General features: G+C 34.4%; 1 protein-coding gene across 1 annotated transcript; it reads left to right on the top strand.

The window, feature by feature from the left end:
• The first annotated feature begins 442 nt into the window (after positions 1 to 442).
• CYLC2 (cylicin 2) lies at positions 443 to 19,757 on the top strand. The gene is made up of 4 exons (XM_068553973.1): positions 443 to 699; positions 15,454 to 15,494; positions 16,817 to 16,938; positions 18,411 to 19,757. The coding sequence occupies exons 1-4, from the start codon at positions 443 to 445 to the stop codon at positions 19,755 to 19,757; spliced, it is 1,767 nt and encodes a 588-aa protein (XP_068410074.1).
• The last annotated feature ends 318 nt before the right edge of the window (positions 19,758 to 20,075 follow it).

Raw genomic sequence — 20,075 nt, 5'->3', positions numbered from 1 at the left:
TTGCTCTGGTGGGAGCCCCTCCCAGTACCCGTGAAGACAGGGGCTGGCGTGTGGGGCAGTGGTGGCCCCACCCTTTGTGCGCCACTCAACAATGGTGCATTGTTTCCTAGGCAGACCACGCTTCTTCTAGGGGCATTCCTGACCACAGGGCCCCTCACTCACATCCACTCTGTTGTATCCACGCAGCCAACACTGGTTCTTTCCCCAGATCTGGTCTCTTAAACCCACACTTTAGCACTCAGTCCCCACCAGCACTTGTGGATTCCCGTCTCAGGCAAGGGCACCCAGGGCTGATTCCCAAGGAGGATTTGGGACGGATGTTGCTCAGGACCCTGGAGTGGAGGAGGCCTTGGCTTGAGGGGTGGGTGAGCCTGCTCAGATGGGTGCCCCTCCCAGTGCCCATGGAGGCTGAAGAAGCTGGCGGGCGGGGAAAGGAGCTGTAATGGCGGCCCCGTCCCTTGCACGCAACTCAACAATGACGCTTTGCTTCTATGGTGTCCCAGGCTTTTTCCACAAACTTTCCCAGTCGTGGAGCTCCTTACTCCTGTCCCTTCAGGCTGTCTTTTCACAGCCAACAGCTGTCCCCTCCCTGGGTCTGCGCTCCAAACCCCACTTTCCAGCACTCAGCACCCCTCCGCAACAGGAGACTCACGACTCAGGTTGGGATGCACAGAGATGCAGCGCAGACCATGCACGCAGGTCTTACCTTGTCTTGCCTTATACAGGCCGTCAGCTGCATTCTCTTTTGATCCCCCAAAGGTCCTTTTCTGTCCCAGCTGATATGCCCACCGTGAGGGAGTTTTTCTGAGTGCGGGGACCTCCCTTCATCTTCAGCTTCCTGCCATGGTTGCTGGTCACTCTTTTGATTCCTCTTTTCTTTTCTTCTTTCTTTTATCCTACCCAGTTGTGAGGGGATTTTTCTTGTCCTTTACGTGTCCAAAGTCTTCCGCTAATGTTCGGCAGGTGCGCTGAGAGAATTGTTCCATTCGTAGATGTATTTTTTTAATTAATTTTTATTGGCGTATGGTTGCTTTACAATGTTGTGTTAGCCTTCATTGCACAACAAAATGAATCAGCCATACACATACAGATATCCCCTCCCTTTTGGACTTCCCTCCCATTTAGGTTAGCACAGTGCATTAGGTAGAGCTCCCTGTGCTATACAGTATGTTCCCATCAGTTGTCTATTTTATACATTGTATCAATAATGTATATGTGTCAATCCAAGTCTCCCAATTCCTCCCACCACACCCCTGTAGATGTATTCTTGATGTACTTATGAGGAGCGACAAATTTTGCGTCCTCCTATTCCACCATCTTGACTCCTCCTCCTATACACCATATTTTTAAATTGGCAATATATTGCTAAGTCTTAGGAAATAGCTCTGTAAATGTCAAGGACCAACTGTCCTTACTTTTTACTGTTATATAAGAAATAAATGGATTAATGTACAAAAATTATTTTATAACCTGGAAAACACTTATTGTGGAATTAGAAATCATGCTTTGTTTACTAAATCACCACTTTGCAGTGAAACATCAGCATTAATAGTGTTAAATTAGTGGATAGTAAAGCAATAGATCACAGAAATCAGAATTCCTAAATCACCTTATAGAAATCCTCCACCACAACCCCTCTGAAATTTACCATGGTCTGAGATATTAGATTAAAAACTTTCATTGAGTAAAACCACAGAGATTTTTATATCTCTTACAATAGCTAAAGTTTAAGACAGCCATTCCTTAAGGGAATTTGTAGACTTTTTAATGATGGCCATTCTGACTGCTGTGAGGTGGTACCTCATTGTAGTTTTGATTTGCATTTCTGTAATAATTAGCAATGATGATTATTTTTCATGTGCCTATTGGCTATCTGTATGTCTTCTTTGGAGAAATATCTATTTAGGTCTTCTGCCCATTTTCGACAGGGTTGTTTGTTTGCCTGTTTTTTTTGTTGTTGTTGTTATTGAGTTGTATGAGCTGTTTGTATATTTTGAAGATTAAGACCTTATCAGTCACATCATTTGCAAATATTTTCTCCCAGTCCACAGGTTGCCTTTTCGTTTTGTTTATGGTTTCCTTTGTTGTGCAAAATCTTCTAAGTTTGATTAGGTTCCATTTGCTTATCACTGCTTTTATTTCTATTGCCTTGGGAGACTGACCTAAGAAAACACTGGTTCAATTTATGCCAGAGAATGTTTTGCCTATGTTCTCTTCTAGGAGTTTTATGGTGTCATGTCTTATACTTAAGTCTTTAAGCCATTTTGAGTTTATTTTTGTGTATGGTGTGAGGCTGTGATGTTGGAGGGGATGTGGAATAAAGAGAACCCTCCTGTACTACCATTGGTGGGAATGTAAATTGGTGCAGCCACTATGGAGAACAGTACGGAGGTTCCTCAAAAAACTAAAAACAGAGTTGCCATATGATCTAGCAATTCCACTTTTGGACATATATCCAGACAAAACTATAATTCAAAAAGATACATGCACCCCTATATTCATAGCAACACTATTTATAATAGTCAAGACATGGAAACAACCTAAATGTCCATCAACAGATGAATGGATAAAGAAGATGTGATATATACACACACACCCAGTGGAATATTACTCAGCCATAAAAAGATTGAAATAATGCCATTTGCAGCAACATGGATGAACCTAGAGATTATCATACTAAATGAAGTAAGTCAGAAAGAGAAAGATAAATACCATATGATATCACTTATATGTGGAATCTAAAATATGCCACAAATTAACTTATCTATGAAACAGAAACAGACTCACAGATATAGAGAGCAGACTTGTGGTTGCCAAGGGGGATGGGGGAGGGAAGGATTGGGAGTTTGGGATTAGCAGATTCAAGCTATTATATACAGGATGGATAAAAAACCAGGTTCTACTGTATAGCACAGGAAACTATATTCAATATTTTGTGATAAAGCATAATGGAAAAGAATGTGAAAAAGGATATACATATGTATAACTGAATCACTTTGTTGTATAGCAGAAATTAACACAACATTGTACATCAACTAAACTTCAATAAAATTTAAAAAAAACAAACAAACCACTCTTTAGGGGAAAAAATGTCAGTTGAAATTCCCCAAAAGGAGCTAAATAATGGCAACATTTTCAAATATTACTCTAGTAGTATTTTTATTCATCTATTAGTGGGGTGGAGTGGTAGGTAGAATTAAAATTATCTAACTCAGCTCTGTCAGTAAGTTGGTAATTTTAATAATCACCTAGCCTTCTTTAAAACCTTGTATCTATGAGTAACCCATAAGGTTACAATGGGAAAAGGCAATGTAAAGTTACGCACATGATTTAACAAAAGATACATGAATGTCAGGGAAGTTAGGATTACAACCAAGCTTAATAGATAAATGTTTAGATTCATCCTTTTCATCAATAAATTAAAACTATATGAAAAATTGAAACAATCTTTTTATTAAGATGTAAAATCAATTGGTTGTTTTGAAACTACCAGTTGTATTTAGTCAGTAATAATGAATGAAAGTAAACACCAATATTAGACTGAATATTAGAGAACATAAAACACAAGTAATAGTAGCTCTTCTTGTTTTCCCCTTTAACTCTCAGTGCTCTTGGCCTCTTTATGATGTCACCTCTCAACATCACTAATTTGAACTCACAGTGCTTAAGCCCTGGCAAATCATAGGTGGGGGAAATGTCTGTACCAAGATTGTAAGTCCTCTTGTCAAATTTTATGTTTTAAAATAACTGAAATGCTCTAGTTAACTTTACATTTATTCTCTTTAATGTAAAGAGATGTTTGTTATATTATTATTATTATGTCACCGACAAACAAGAGAGTGTGTGTTTAGCAGACACTTATGTCCTCAAGCAATATCATAAGTTGTTCTGATCCAAGACTTAACTAATTCATTCACTTGGGTAAAATATATACATGGCTATGGATAATTCTTTTTCCATGTGATTCTTCATTTTTTTTATCATATTGTATTTTGGATCATATAGAATGAAAGAATTCATGATTGACATTCAGATAACTATCATCTCCTTAGAGGCCATTTGGAAATTTATAAGAACATTTTTTTTTGTCACAGTGACTAAGGAGTGCTGCTGAACTTTAGAGAGCATGGGTCAAGGGTGTTAAACCTTTGGTAGTAAGTGGGGCAGCCCAACACAAAGAAGAATAACTAAACACTAATTGTATCCCCTTGAGAAATATTGAGTATGCAAAAGTACTTTGCAATGAAAAGCAGACTATGCAGACATGGGAAGTTTGATGATAATAGTGTCCTTATTCTTAATTTATCTTGTGTTAAAGTGAGGTAGGAAAATAAAATCTTTCAATTATGTATACCTTTTTACTGTGAAGACATGGAACAAAGGCAAAGGCATGTAACTCTGAAATGTAAAGGAAAGTGTAACTGGGTTTTCTTTGGACACTACTGTTAAAGAAAAGATAAAACACAAATCTTGAAAATAAAACAGGCTTCCCTGTGCCTACCTCATTATAATACAATCACTACTTTAAAGGACAATCTTTAGTAAAATGTTTGACTGTATTTGCCCTGATTACTTTAGATGTTGAGTGACTTGCTCACTATTACACGGTAATCTCTGCTTGGCAATACACCATGACAGAATAACATCATATTGTACTTACTTTAAAATGTTTAAGCACAATAAAATATTGACTTCATTACTACTATCATGAGGATTGTATAGCTTTCAAAGAACTTCACCATAATGGTTAAAAACCTATTTTTGGTTTTATGACTATTTCTTTATGTTGTTTTCTACTGTAATCCCCAAACTCTTGTGCTATTGTAGAATAAAAGTGTGGTTGAATTCATAATCAAATGGCCTCATTGTTAGCCAATGAAGCCCACATAAAAATCCTTAATATAAAATTTTCATATTTCCTTAGGCTCAAGTGGCAACTTCCCATTCTCTTAACAGAGAATTTGAGATGCAGAAAATAATTTTCTGCTTGTCTTTCCTCTGAACTCTTCTAACAATGATAGGAACTTAATATTAGACTTACATTTCTGTGCCATGACTACCAACTTTGTACCTGATAAAGAAAGTTCTCCTCTTTGAGCTCAGTACACCCCCCGCCCACTCAATCTTCTTTAATACCTTTATTCATCCAAACCGCAACAACCCAACTCAAGAGTTTCACCTCTTCTTACCTTTGTCTTCAATTCAGGTTGTGTCAGTCAACTCAATCCCTCCATTATTAATACTGAATAGGTCTAAGACATCTGAGGGAAGTGCGAGAGGTTTGCCCAAAGATTTGGCATCAGATAGGTATCTAAAAATCTGAACTTTAAAAACTTCCAGCGTTAGCTTCCAGATCTCATATCCACTGCACATTTTATCTTTCTCTCCCTTGTGCTGCATTAATAAGTCCTCTCTTACTATCTTGGCCTAGGGATTCACCTTGATATAAAACAGGATTTATTGACCTTGGCACTATTGACATTTTAGGGGGGATAACTCTTTATTGGAGTTGAGGACTGGGTGGGGGGCAGGGAGGAATGGGGGTCCTGTGCATTATAAGATGTTTAGTAGCATTTGTGGTTCCCTACGTACTAGATGTCAGTATCAGCAAGTATGTGTGCACACATGCGTATGCACACACACATGCACGCAACTGTGACAATCAAAAATATCTCAGACATTGCAAAATATCCCCTGGGGGAGGAGATTCAAAATACACTCAGGTTGAGAAACACTGCTCTAGAAAATGTTAGAAAAAGACAGGAAATCTCAGGATACTACACATAGAGCCATCCCTCAGCAAGAAAATAACCATGTGGCTCTTGACCTTTGCCTCTACATCGAGACCCCTCTAGCAATACAACAATGACTCAGGCCCCAGTCCGTCCCTGGAAAACTTTCTGCTAAGTCCTTTGTGGCCTTATTTACTGTGCATCTGATACAGAATCCCAAAATCCAGAGCCTGCTGTCAGGATATATTGGGATATATATATATGAAATATAATACTGCTCAGCCATAAAAAAGAATAAAATTGTGCCATTTGCAACAACATAGATGGACTTGAAGAGTATTATGTTAAGTGAAATAAGTCACACAGAGAAAGAGAGACACTGTATGATATCACTTACATATAGAATCTAAAAAATAAAACAAACTAGTGAATATAACAAAAAAGAAACAGACTCACAGATATAGAGAACAAACTTGTGATTACCAGTGGAGAGAGGGAAGTGGGGAAGGGCAATAAAGGGGTAGGGGATTAAAAGGTACAAACTATCATGTATAAATTAAGCTACAAGGATATATTGTACAACACAGAGAATATACCCAATATTTTATAATAGCTATAAATGGAGCATAACCTTTAAAATTGTGAATCACTATATTGTACACCTGTAACTTACATAATATTGTACATCAACTATACTTCAATAAAAAAAATCAACAAAATGAAACTGGAGGCAATATCACATTATTGAGAGTCCTTACCCTTTGAATTTATTATACATTTTTAAATCATATCCAAACAGGGACACTGTTAAAGAAAAAGGTAAAGGTGGGTGTATTTTGTGCTTAAAGTTTTCAGACTAAAAAAAAAAAAAAAAATCCCACAAAGTTGGTTAAATGTTTACCCCTTTAACAAAATACCTTTTTCTATTGGCAATATAGAAACAGATTCTTCTCTTAAAAAATGAACTCTCCATGTCTCCCATGTCTCCTACTTTGGGATCTCAACTTTTTATTCAGGAAAACCTAAAGCTAGCTTCCCTTTCTAAGTCATGAACATACTACATTCCACAATGCTGACAATGTGTATCTTCTTTACATAAAAAAGCTGACGGACACTGAGACTGATTTTGAAATGTTTAGATGTGTGGACCTGAACTGAAGGCATATTTGTGGCTTCTGTGTTCCATTTAATCTTAGTTAAGATGAAGTATTAGTTATTGTGTGTGTGTGTATGTGTGTGTGTGTGTGTGTGTGTGTGTGTGTATATTCCAAGACCTTAATTCAAAAACTAGGCATATCACAAAATAACAACCATTTGACTTAATTGTTGTGTTTCTTCTTCTTTTTAGAGTAAGTAATTAAATTAGACCATCTTCACACTTTTGAGGGACTTTTTAAAAAGGATAGAAATAAATTTATATTCACATAAAAATAGTTTTCAAATAAAAACCAATAAAACATACACTGAGTGTTCGTGTTTTTTTCATAAGAAACTTCAAGAATTGAATCTGAATGCATCCTGGTCTAGAAAATTTCTTGACTGTCCCAGAGAGACAAGGGGAGAGATGCTGTCACCAGCAGAACTAGACTTAGGGGAAAGAATGGAAAAATTCTCTCTAGTCCTAAAAAAATTAAATTGATTTAACTGCTTATGACACATGTAAATTTACATAGAGAGTGAGAACTATGGTATTTGGATCATTGCTATTTTAGGGGTCCTATAAATTCTTCTCAGTAAAAATAATACTAAATGTATTGAATTGTCACTAACTCTAACCTAACCAACCTTAAGAAACATAAGAATTTTCAACCACACCATTAAGTTACATTTTGCCAGTTTCCAGTCAGTCCATTCTGCCTCTCCCCAACAAATGGCTGCTAAGTTACCATAGAAAATCTTGCCTATTCTTGAAATTAACACAAATTAAATCATAACGTATATGCTTTTGGGTTTCTGGATTTTTTTCTTTCAGTATAATATTTTTTTTTGGATTCATCCATGTTTCCATGTTGCATACATCAGTAATACATTCCTTTACATAGCTGAGTAGTATTCCATTGCATGAATATACCATACTTAGTTTATCCATTCTCCTGTTGATCACTTTAGTTTTGGATTATTATGGGTTACTTTAGTTTTGGGTTATTATGAATAAAGTTGCTATAAACATTTTTCCCAAGTTTTCTGGAGATTTCTCTTGGGTAAGCTACTAGTGGAAATGCTGAACCATACATAGAACATGTGTATGTTTAACTTTATTTTAAAAAAATCAAGGGACTTCTCTGGTGGTCCAGTGGTTAAAACTTCACCTTCCAATGCAGGGGGTGCGGGTTCAATCCCTGGTCAGGGAGCTAAGATCCCACATGTCTTGCAGCCAAAAAACCAAAGCATAAAACAGAAGCAATGTTGTAACAAATTCAATAAAGACTTTAAAAATGGTCCACATCAAAAAAAAAAAAAACTTAAAAAAAAAATTAAAAAAAAAATCAAGTGGTATTCCAAGGTGGTTGTACCATTTGTACCTTCACCACTGATGCTGAACATGTCAGATGCTCTATATTGTAGCTGATGACTGGTGTCATTAATCCTTAACTTTAGCTCTTCTAGTGGGTTTAAAGGGTTCTTTTACTTCTAATCAGATATATGTGTGTGTGTGTGTGTGTGTGTGTGTGTATATATATGTGTGTGTGTGTGCGTGTATATATATATATTTTTTTCCTTTTCATCTTTAATTTCCCTGAGGAAATTTTTTTTTTTTTTTAGTTCTCTTATACAGGTCTCACATATATTTCAATAAAATTATTTAAAAATAATTTTTGTTATTACAAATTATACTATTATATTGTTTTCTTAAATTTATATGCCCAACTTTTCTAGTTATAGAAATATAATTAGTTGATATAATTAGACCTTGTATCATATGATCTTATTATGTTCAATAAATAGCTCTAAATTATTTTTTAGGTGTCATTGGATATTCTACTTACTAAACAATGCCCTCTGTGAATAAAGTCCAATTTTACTTCTTCCTTTCCATTTTAATGTTTTTATTGCCTTATGGAACAAAACAGCATCTGGATTACAATGCTGAATGAAGTGAGCATCCATGCCTTGTTTATAGTTTATAGAGGAAAGACAGTCAATATTCCACCATTAATTAATTTGATTTTAATAGTAACTATTGTCAGGACTCATTTAATCTATTTGAGGAAGATGCCTTCGATTCCTAGTGTTCTCAGAGTTTTAAAATTATGAATGAATGTTACTCTTTTTCAAAACTTCTTCTGCATATCTTGAGATAATCAGATGAATTTTCTTATATGTTATTTGGAGTGATTACAATGATTAATTCATATATATTAAACCAACTAGTTTACACTGCATAGAGTAAACCTCAATGATCATAGTATGTTAGCCTTTTTATATATTGTTCAGCAAGATTAATAAATTGTTAAGGAATTTTTGCATCTATGTTAATGCATGGTATTAGTCTATAATATACATTTCTGGTAATGTCCTTGAGACATTTTGGTGACAGGGTTATTTATATTGATCTCAAAAATGAGTTTAAATATCTTCCCGCTTCCTCTTGTTTCTGAAAAACTTGTGTAGAGTTGTTAGTATTTTTCCTTAAGTTTTTAATTGGATTTATCAGTAAAACTCCATGGGCCTGTGCCTTCTTTTCTGGGAAGGTTTTTGATAGTGAATTAAATTTATTTAATAATTATAGGGCTATTCACATTTTTGTTGTTTCATCTTGTGTCAGTATTGGTAAATAAACTGAGTTTTACAAGGAGCTCATCTATTTCACTTGAGTTGCTCAGTTTATTATAATAAAATTGTTACTGATATTCCTCATTATCCTTTAAAATCTATATAATTACAAAACCTTCATCTCTCCTGATATTGGTAATTTGTGTGTTCTCTCTGTTTTTCTTCATCAGTTTTTCTAAAAGTTAATAAATTTTAATAATCTTTTCAAAAACAAATTTTGGATTTTTATATTTGCTCTAATTTGTTTTTTTTTAATTTTTATTTTGTATTGGAGTATAGCTGATTTACAATGTTGTGTTAATTTCAGGTGTACAGCAAAGTGATTCAGTTATACATATACATATATCTATTCTTTTTCAAATTCTTATCCCATTTAGGTTATTACAGAATATTGAGCATGGTTCCCTGTGCTATACAGTAGGTCCTTCTTGGTTATCTACTTTTAAATATAGCAGTGTGTATATGTCAATTCCAAATTCCCAATTTATCCATATGCCTCACCTTTCCTTTTTGGTAACCATAAGTTTGTTTACTATGTCTGTGTGTCTGTTTCTGTTTTGTAAAGAAGTTCATTTGTATCATTTTTTGTTTTTTTTTTAGATTCCACATATAAGTGGTATCATATGATATTTGTCTTTTTCTGTCTGACTTACTTCACTTAGTATGATAATCTCCAGGTCCATCCATGTTCCTGCAAATGGCATAATTTCATTCTTTTTAATGGCTGAGTAATATTCCACTGCATATGTGTACCACATCTTCTTTATCCATTCATCTGTCAATGGACATTTAGGTTGCTTCCATGTCTTGCCTATTATAAACAGTGCTGCAATGAACACTGGGGTGCATGTATCCTTTTGAACCATGCTTTTCTCCAGATATATGCCGAGGAGTGGGACTGCTGGATCATATGGTAGCTCTATTTTTAGTTTTTTCAGGAACCTCCATGCTGTTCTCCATAGTGGCTATACCAATTTATATTCCCACCAACACTGTAGGAGGGTTCCCTTTTCTCCACACTCTATCCAGCATTTATTGTTTGTAGACTTTTTGATGATGGCCATTCTGACTGGCGTGAGGTGATATCCCATTGTAGTTTTGATTTGCATTTCTCTACTGATTAGTGATGTTGAGCATATTTTCACGTCCCTCTTGGCCATCTGTATGTCTTCTTCAGTGAAATGTCTATTTAGGTCTTCTGCCCACTTTTTGATTGGGTTGTTTCTTTTTTTTTGATATTGAGCTGCATGTGCTGTTTGTAAATTTTGGAGATTAATCCCTTGTTGGTCACAATGTTTGCAAATATTTCTCCCATTCTGTGGGTTGTCTTTTCTTTTTGCTTATGGTTTGCTTTACTGTGCAAAAGCTTTTGAGTTTAATTAGGTCCCATTTGATTCTTTTTATTTTTATTTCCATTACTCTAGGAGATGCACTGAAAAAGATATTGCTACGATTTATGTCAAAGAGTGTTTTGCCTATGTTTTCCTCTAAGAGTTTTACAGTATCCAGTCTTACATTTAGGTTTTTAGTCCATTTTAAGTTTGTTCTTGTGTACGGTGTTAGAGAATGTTTTAATTTCATTCTTTTACATGTAGCTGTCTAGTTTTCCCAGTACGATTTATTGAAGAGACTGTCTTCTCTCCACTGTATAGTCATGCCCTCCTTTGTCATAGAGTAATTGACCATAGGTGCGTGGGTTTATTTCTGGGCTTTCTATTCTGTTACATTGATCTATATTTCTCTTTTTGTACCAGTACTATATTGTTTTGATTACCGTAGGTTAGTAGTATAGTCTGAAGTCAGGGAGCCTGATTCCTACAGCTATGTTTTTCTTTCTCAAGATTGATTTTGGGACTTCCTTGGTGGTCCAGTGGTTAAGAAAAGAATCCACACTTCCAATGCAGGGGGCACAGGTTTGATCCCTGGTGGGGGAACTAAGACCCCACATGCCGTGTGGTGTGGCCAAAAAAAAAAAAAAAAAAAAAAGATTGATTTAGCTAGTCAGGGTCTTTTGTGTCTCCATACAAATTTTAAAATTTTTTGTTCTAGTTCTGTGAAAAATGCCACTGGTAATTTTACAGGGGTTGCAATGAATCTGTAAATTGCCTTGAGCAATATAGTTGTTTTGACAATATTGATTATTCCAGTCCAAGAACGTGGAACATCTTTCCATCTGTTTGTGTCATCTTCAGTTTCTTTCAGCAGCAGCTTACGGTTTTCAGAGTGCAGGTCTTTTGCCTCCTTAGGTAGGTTTATTCCTAGATATTTTATTCTTTTTGATGCGATGGTACATGGGATTGTTTCTTTAATTTCTCTTTCTGATATTTCATTGTTAGTGTATAGATATGCAACAGATTTCTGTGTATTAATTTTATATCCTGCAACTTTAGCAAATTCATTGATGAGCTCTAGTAGTTTTCTGGTAGCATCTTTAGGATTTTCTATGTAAAGTACCATGTCATCTGCAAAGAGAGACAGTTTTACTTCTTTTCCAATTTGGATTCCTTTTATTTCTTTTTTTCCCTCTGATTGCTGTGGCTAGGACTTCCAAGTCTATGTTGAATAAAAATGGTAAGAGTGGACATCCTTGTCCTGTTCCTGATCTTAGAGTAGATGCTTTCAGCTTTTCACCATTGAGTATGATGTTAGCTGTAGGTTTGTAACATATAGCCCTTATTATATTGAGGTGTGTTCCCTCATTGCCCACTTTCTGGAGAGTTTTTATCATAAATGGGTGTTAAATTTTGTCAAAAGCTTTTTCTGCATCTATTGAGATGATCATATGGTTTTTATTCTCCAATTTGTTAACGTAGTGTATCACACTGATTGACTTGAGGATACTGAAAAATCCTTGCATCCTTGGGATAAATCCCACTTGGTAGTGGTGTATGATCCTTTTAATGCATTGTTGGATTCTGTTTGCTAGTATTTTGTTGAGGATTTTTGCGTCTATGTTCATCAGTGTATGGCCTGTAATTTTCTTTTTTTTTTTTTTTGTGGTATCTTTGTCTGGTTTTGGTATCAGGGCAATGGTGGCCTCATAGAATGAGTTTGAGAGTGTTCCTCCCTCTGCATCTTTTTGGAAGAGTTGAGAAGGATAGGTTTTAGCTCTTCTCTAAATATCTGATAGACTTGCCTGTGAAGCCATCTGGTCCTGTACTTTGTTGAGAGTTTTTTAATCACAGTTTCAATTTCAATCCTTGTGATCAGTCTGTTCATATTTTCTATTTATTCCTAGTTTAGTCTTGGGAGACTGTACCTTTCTAAAAATGTGTCAATTTCTTCTAGGTCTTCCATTTTATTGGAATATAGTGGCTGTAGTAATCTCTTATGATACTTTGTATTTCTGTGCTGTCAGTTGTAACTTCCTATTTTTCATTTCTAATTTTATTGATTTGACCCCTCTTCCTTTTTTTCTGGATGAGTTTCACTAAAGGTTTATCAATTTTGTTTATCTTCTCAAAGAACCAGCTTTTAGTTTCATTGATCTTTTCTATTGTCTTCTTCATCTCTATTTCATTTATTTCTGCTCTGATCTTTATGATTTCTTTCCTTCTACTAATTTTGGGTTTTGCTTGTTCTTCTTTCTCTAGTTGCTTTAGGTGTAAGGTTAGATTGTTTGAGATTTTTCTTGTTTCCTGAGGTAAGATTGTATTGCTATCAACTTCCCTCTTAGAACTTCTTTTGCTGTGTCCCATAGGTTTTGGGTCATCATGCTGTCATTGTCATTTGTCTCTAGGTATTTTTTTTACTTCCTCTTTCATTTCTTCAGTGATCCACATTGTTTAGCCTCCACATATCTGTGTTTTTTTACAGTTTTTTTTTTTTTCTTGTAGTTGACTTCTAATCTCATAGCCTTGTGGTTGGAAAAGATGCTTGATATGTTTTCAATTTTCTTAAATTTACTGAGGCTCACTTTGGGGCCCTGCATGAGATCAACCCCGGAGAATGTTCCACAGGCATTTGAAAAGAATGTGTATTCTGCTGCTTTTGGATGGAATGCTCTAAAAATATCAATTAAGTGCATCTGGTCTAATGTGTCACTTAAGGCCTGTGTTGCCTTATTGATTTTCTGTCTGGGTGATCTTTCCACTGATAAAAGTGGGGTTATATTTGCTCTAATTTTGTTTCTCTTTCACTGATTTTTCTTGCTTAAGCTTTATTATTTTCTCCCTTTAACTTTGACTTTAGTTTGATATTTTCCTAATTTTAAAGCAATAATTTACAACACTGATTTTAAACTTTTTTCTAATAAAATGCATTAAAGCTATAAAGTTCTCTCTAGGTACTGTCTGCAGTATTCCACAATTTTTGTTATAAATTATTGTCCATTTGCTTCTTTTTCATAAGTGTGCATTGTAAATTGTTTGACCGCTGGTTATGTAGAAGGAGGTGTTTATGTTTCAAATGTTTATGTACTTTCAATATACTGTTGACCCATGAATAACATGGGTTCTAGGGGAGCCAATCCCCACAAAGTCAAAAATCCACACAGAACTTAATAGTTGGCCCTCCAAATCTGTGGTATTACATTCAGGGATTCAACCAACCACAGACCTTGCAGTATGGTTGTATTATTGAAAAATATCCACATATAAGTGGGCCCATGAAGTTCAAACCCTTGCTGTTCAAGGGTCAACTGTAATTTTGTTATTGATTTTTAATTCAATTGCTTTATGATCAAAGAATATTCCTCAGAGATTACACAGAAATTAATGGACCATGCCTATGTACCACTTTCTAAATCTCAAATTTAATAATATTGTTTTATGACATAGTTCCTCTTTCAGAGCATTTAGAAAAGAGAAGTTCATAACCATGGTTGAAAATCAAAATTTCTTCAGCAGTGTATAAATGTAGATTGGCTAGGTTTAAACCTAGAGATATAGTAGGGTGAGTAATTTTAATGCACGCCCTCAGTTAAGAAATCACTAGACCAGGTAACTTATTAGTCAACACATCCTGAATTTTATTCAATTAATTCATTCAAATTTTTGTAGAGTGGCAAAAATGTGCCAGGTTTTTAATGGGAACAAAAACTTTAATGAAGGTACCAAGATACTTCTGTACTGCACTTTATTCTTAATATTTACGTAATGTTAAAATAAGGAAAACACTGTATGAGCATGTGTGTTTTTATGTGTGTGTGTATGCGTGTGTGTGTAAGCCCCAAACTCATTCATGATCAACAATGACATTATTTCTGTAATATAATGGGATGATGTATAATAATATTTCTTTAACAGATCTTAATATGTGCCTCCATTACAAATAAATAAGAATTAGATATAAAACTCCCCTTTGTGAGAATAAACATGCTCATATAGTACTAAGACAAATGGAAATTTGTAAATAGAAACTACTTTGCAGCACAGTTTTATTTCTCATATTTTCCTAGAGAAGAAAAAAAGTCAAAATCCATATCAATGCTTGTGGTATACACTGACAAACACACACACACACACACATGCACACATTCACAGACAGACATGCATGCCATTGAGTGATTTGGATTTGGTTAAATTCTGAGATTATTTTGAGGATCTGATTTCACCTAGGCACAGTGTTTTTAAGATGATGTCTTATAATTCTTACAATGTCTTATAGTTCAATTTTAAGAGAATTTGGAGCATAAAGTGGGGGAAAATTCAATCATGGTGTCACATTAAAAAGCCCATAAATGTCCATATTTCAGATATGCATTTTGGTGAGGTTTTTTTTTAATGTTTTTATCCATATTGTTTTAGTTATGTTGAAGTTTGTGTTAAAAACACATATTTGCTCATTTCTATTTTTCTAGGATGAAGTAATCTTACATAATAATAGAGATCTAAGAACGTAAAATATTTCTCTAGCTGGTCGTGGCAAGTGTTTATGTACAATAATGATCATTAAATAGAGTGATTTTTTATAAATTAATTAAAACTTTCCCCTCTTATTTTAATAGCCAAAAAATAAACTTTGGGACATATGATAATTACATCCCAGGTAAGAAAGTTCAATTTTTTTAAACAGGTATGATTAATTTTAGGGATAAGTGATAAACAACAGCTGTCATGGAGTATTATTAAAAATCAGCTTTTAATTTTGCTAAGCACCTTTCTCATGGGCTCATTGAATACCTTCTAAAGATATTTTGTCTTAATATCCACAGAAGATTAAGTGAATATGTTCAGCAACATAAAGGTGGACATATTTACATGTTAGAACTCAAACTGTTAGATAATCTTACAGTTGAAAGGCAGTGTAAAAAAATGGATAAATAACTTCTTACCTGTGTCAGGAATGTCTTCTGCTACATTGCTGATATTCTATATCGGACATATAATTGACAACAAAATTCATTACTTGACAAGGCCAGTCAATCTGATGGTGAAGGACTTCTTATATCAAGTAATCAATTTTCTCTCATATATTAAACTTAAATATATCTTTCATTCTGCATATTTTCTCATTGATCCTGATTCTATCTTTAGGAGACTCACAGGACAAGTCTATTTTCTCTTATATACAGCATTTTTGTACACACTTAAATAGAGTGAGGATATCTCTCTCACAGGTCTTATTGGTAACCTAAATATTTTTAACCATTTATATTATAGTTTCCATGTAACTCGACCCTCACAATCACAATTCTGTAGGTACTCTTTATTTATCGATTTTCTTCATTAGTATGCCACCGATGACAATGCAGTTCTTGGGTGTATGACATTTACTCTTGTAGCTTAGAATATGGTTACTAACTAAGGGAATCTTAAGTGTTAGCCTTTACATTCAGTCATATATTTACTGAACATTTTAAATAGGAACTGTGCTAAGTACTCTGGGAGCTACAGAAGTAGCTACCATATTTTCTGTTCTCAGTAGAATTGTATTCTAACCAAATGAGTATAAAGCAAAAATCTAGACTGGAAGAGATAGAAAGAGTAAAAGGAAACAGTAAAACTGTTTTTTTCCATTTACATTACAGACTATATTAGTTTCACAATGACTATATAATTAACTATAAAACTAGTCAAAATTTTAAAAAATCAAATTTTATTTTCTCATATTAATAGTACAGAATTTCAAATATTACCAAATACATGAAGCCATAATTTGAATCATTTATTTATTAATTTACTTATGATTACTTACTGCCATTTTACTTATTTTTTAATTTTTTCTAAACCAAACCAAATTTATTTACGAATTATTAACCTCTTGACAGTACTTGGGCAATGGGAAAGAATGGGCAAGAGAAACTTACTGCCATTTTAGATAAAATTCTATTTATTCTGAAGTGTATGCTTAATGTTTTCTTATTTTAGTCAGTGAATTAAGTAAAAAATCATGGAATCAGCAACATTTTGCCCTGGTATTTCCCAAACCACCACGGCCAGGAAAAAGAAGGAGATCAAAACCTTCCCAACTACAAGACAAAACAGTTCCTGTGAGTATTGAAAAGATCACATAATTTTACTGGTAATAATCTTGTGAAATCATGTATAGCTATATATGTTACAGATCATCGTTGACCAATGGGATTTCTGTGATGATGGAAGTATTTTATATCTTTGCATTCCAATTCCAATATGGCTACTGAACACTTGAAATGAGGCTAGTGCAACTGAGCAGTTGAATTTTACATTCAATTTGATTCAGTTCACATGTGGCTTTTAAATTGTACAGCATAGTTAAAGGTAACTCAATTCTACTACTTGGAGAAAGTAGATATATTTAATTTGCATTTCAGTGTATACAAATTATTCCCTGATTTCATATTAAATATTTGCTCAGTAATCCCACATTATAGAAAATATGTATCCAAGAAGCACAGAAATCTGGAGATCCTAATGCTACAGTTAGTATGAGCATTCAGAAAATATTCCCCAGTTGGAGAAACCCCCTCATGAGAATCATGGAGTTACATTATACACTAAGGAAGTTTCAATGCTTTCTCATTTCCTATAATATAGAATTCCGGATTTTGAATATTAGAAGATTAATATTTCCCAATGTTTCTGGAATCATCAAGGAATATGAAAATGTTCCAAGAAAAGTTTTCACAAAATAACATATCATCAACTCTTGTTTATTTTAGGGAATGTATTTAATCAGTAGTAACCTAGGTTTCTTCTAGGTTTTCTCATCTTTTTTAAATTTTCCTTTCTTTCTTTATTAAATTTATTTTTCCAGCCATTAACATTCTTTCCAAAATTTGCTATTTTTGCAATTAAGCTTTTAAAAATATTTGATTAGGAGTTGAAAACAGAATGTACCATTCTGCTCAAACTAATGTCCCCTGAACGTTACAGCTTTCATTATTGCAGTTTCTTATCTGATATAACTATATATAACTCAAATTATACCTTGTCAGGCAGAGGAGTATTAGGCTTTTACTTTTAACCACAGGTAGCATTCTAAATTCCAGAGACTTTGAATGTGACAATAGAGACCAGGATATGCCTGAACATGAAACTCTTAGATGTTAGAGAATAATTAGTTTCTGAGTTAGCACAGAAATGGAAGGTGGGGAAGACATTCCAAGAAATCTCAAGAACACAGAGTAAAAAAACAAAAACAAAAACACAAACAAAACCTAAATTTCTCATGATTGTGAAGAGAGGTTCTGATTTGTCATTAGTCAGTGGAGTTCTGTGAGAATTTTAACATAAAATCTTGAGGGAATTATGAAGATCCTCTAAATTATAATCAGGCCTTAAATGAGGCATGGCTGTCCTTTAGTACAAAAAAGGAACAAAGTTGAAAAAGCATAATAAACTATGCAATCTACCATTTACCCACTATTTATCAAAATATAAAATCTTTTCATGGTTGAAGTTAAGTGTATTCAATATCTGGTAATAAAGGCTGTGTACCTCACACACAAGTTGTTCATTATTATTCTAACCAATATTTCAGAGATATGATGAAGACAAATTAAGGGGAGGTCACAAACCACCATTATGGATGCACCGTTCTTTAATGAGAATTTCTGAGAGACCATCTGTTTATTTAGCTGCTAGGAGGCAGCCTCCACAGAAACCAGCTCAACACTCCAGGGAGGATGCTAAAGATGTAGCAAAACCTTTATCTCCATCAATAATTAAGAAAAGTAAGGAAGACAAGAAGGACAAATCAGATTCAGAAGCAGAGTCCACAGTTTCAGAGGAAAAACTTAGGAAAGGTTCAAAGAAAGAACCAGGAGCTAAAGAAGAGAAAGCAGATGCAAAGAAAGATGTCAAAATAGAGAAAAAAGGTTCAAAGAAGGGCAAGGAGTCAGTTACAGAATCTGAAGATGAAAAAGCAGGTGCAAAAAAAGGTTCTAAAAAATACAAGAAAGGTTCAAAGAAGGACAAAGACTCAGCTACAGAATCAGAAGGTGAAAAAGGAGATGCAAAGAAAGACTCTAAAAAAAATAAGAAAGGGTCAAAGAAGGGCAAGGAGTCTGATACAGAAACAGAAGGTGAAAAGGGAGATGCAAAGAAAGATTCAAAAAAAGATAAGAAAGGTTCAAAGAAGGGCAAGGTGTCCATTATAGAATCAGAAGGTGAAAAAGGAGATGCAAAGAAAGATTCTAAAAAAGATAAGAAAGGTTCAAAGAAGGGCAGGGAGTCTGCTACAGAATCAGAAGGTGAAAAAGGAGATGCAAAAAAAGATTCCAAAAAAGATAAGAAAGGTTCACAGAAGGGCAGGGAGTCTGCTACAGAATCAGAAGGTGAAAAAGGAGATGCAAAGAAAGATTCCAAAAAAGATAAGAAAGGTTCAAAGAAGGGCAGGGAGTCTGCTACAGAATCAGAAGGTGAAAAAGGAGATGCAAAGAAAGATTCCAAAAAAGATAAGAAAGGTTCAAAGAAGGGCAGGGAGTCTGCTACAGAATCAGAAGGTGAAAAAGGAGATGCAAAGAAAGATTCCAAAAAAGATAAGAAAGGTTCAAAGAAGAGCAAGGAGTCCATTACAGAATCAGAAGGTGAAAAGAAAGATGGAAAGAAGGATAAGAAAGGGAACAAGGATTCAAAGAAACCTGGTGAGAAAGGAGATGAATCAAAGGACAAGAAAGATTCAAAGAAGAAGGAGAGTAAAAAGGATAAGAAAGATGAAAAGAAGCCCGGTGAGGCAGATAGTGAGTCAAAAGATGCTGCCAAGAAAGAAAAGAAAGATACCAAGAAAGAAAAGAAAGATGCCAAGAAAGAAACTGACACAGAATCTGCTGAGTCAAAGAAAGATGCCAAGAAGGATGCAAAGAAAGATGCCAAGAAGGGCAAGTAGGTCTTGGATGATAATTCAAAAGAGTATTTGATGGAACAATTTTAGTAGTCTGAAACTGAATATATGAAAAGGGGGATTCAAAGAATTAATGAAATAATTTTTTAAATGGGGGAAAGAAGAACACAAAGATGGGCTCAGAAAACCTTCATTAAAAATATAAGGAAGACGTTAAAAGGACTTGGAGGATACTTATGCTAAATTTGGGGATATGAAGAATTCAATGAAAGATCCTTAAAAAGATTCAAAAAGAATATGCAGAAGTTAATGATGTTGAATCTGTGGATACAAAGAAGAAAAAAAATCAACAAAGGCGTCAAA

This window comes from Eschrichtius robustus, chromosome 10, assembly GCF_028021215.1.
Source record: "Eschrichtius robustus isolate mEscRob2 chromosome 10, mEscRob2.pri, whole genome shotgun sequence".
In the NCBI taxonomy this organism is placed as follows: Eukaryota; Metazoa; Chordata; class Mammalia; order Artiodactyla; family Eschrichtiidae; genus Eschrichtius; species Eschrichtius robustus.
This window is presented reverse-complemented; position numbering and strand designations above follow the sequence as displayed.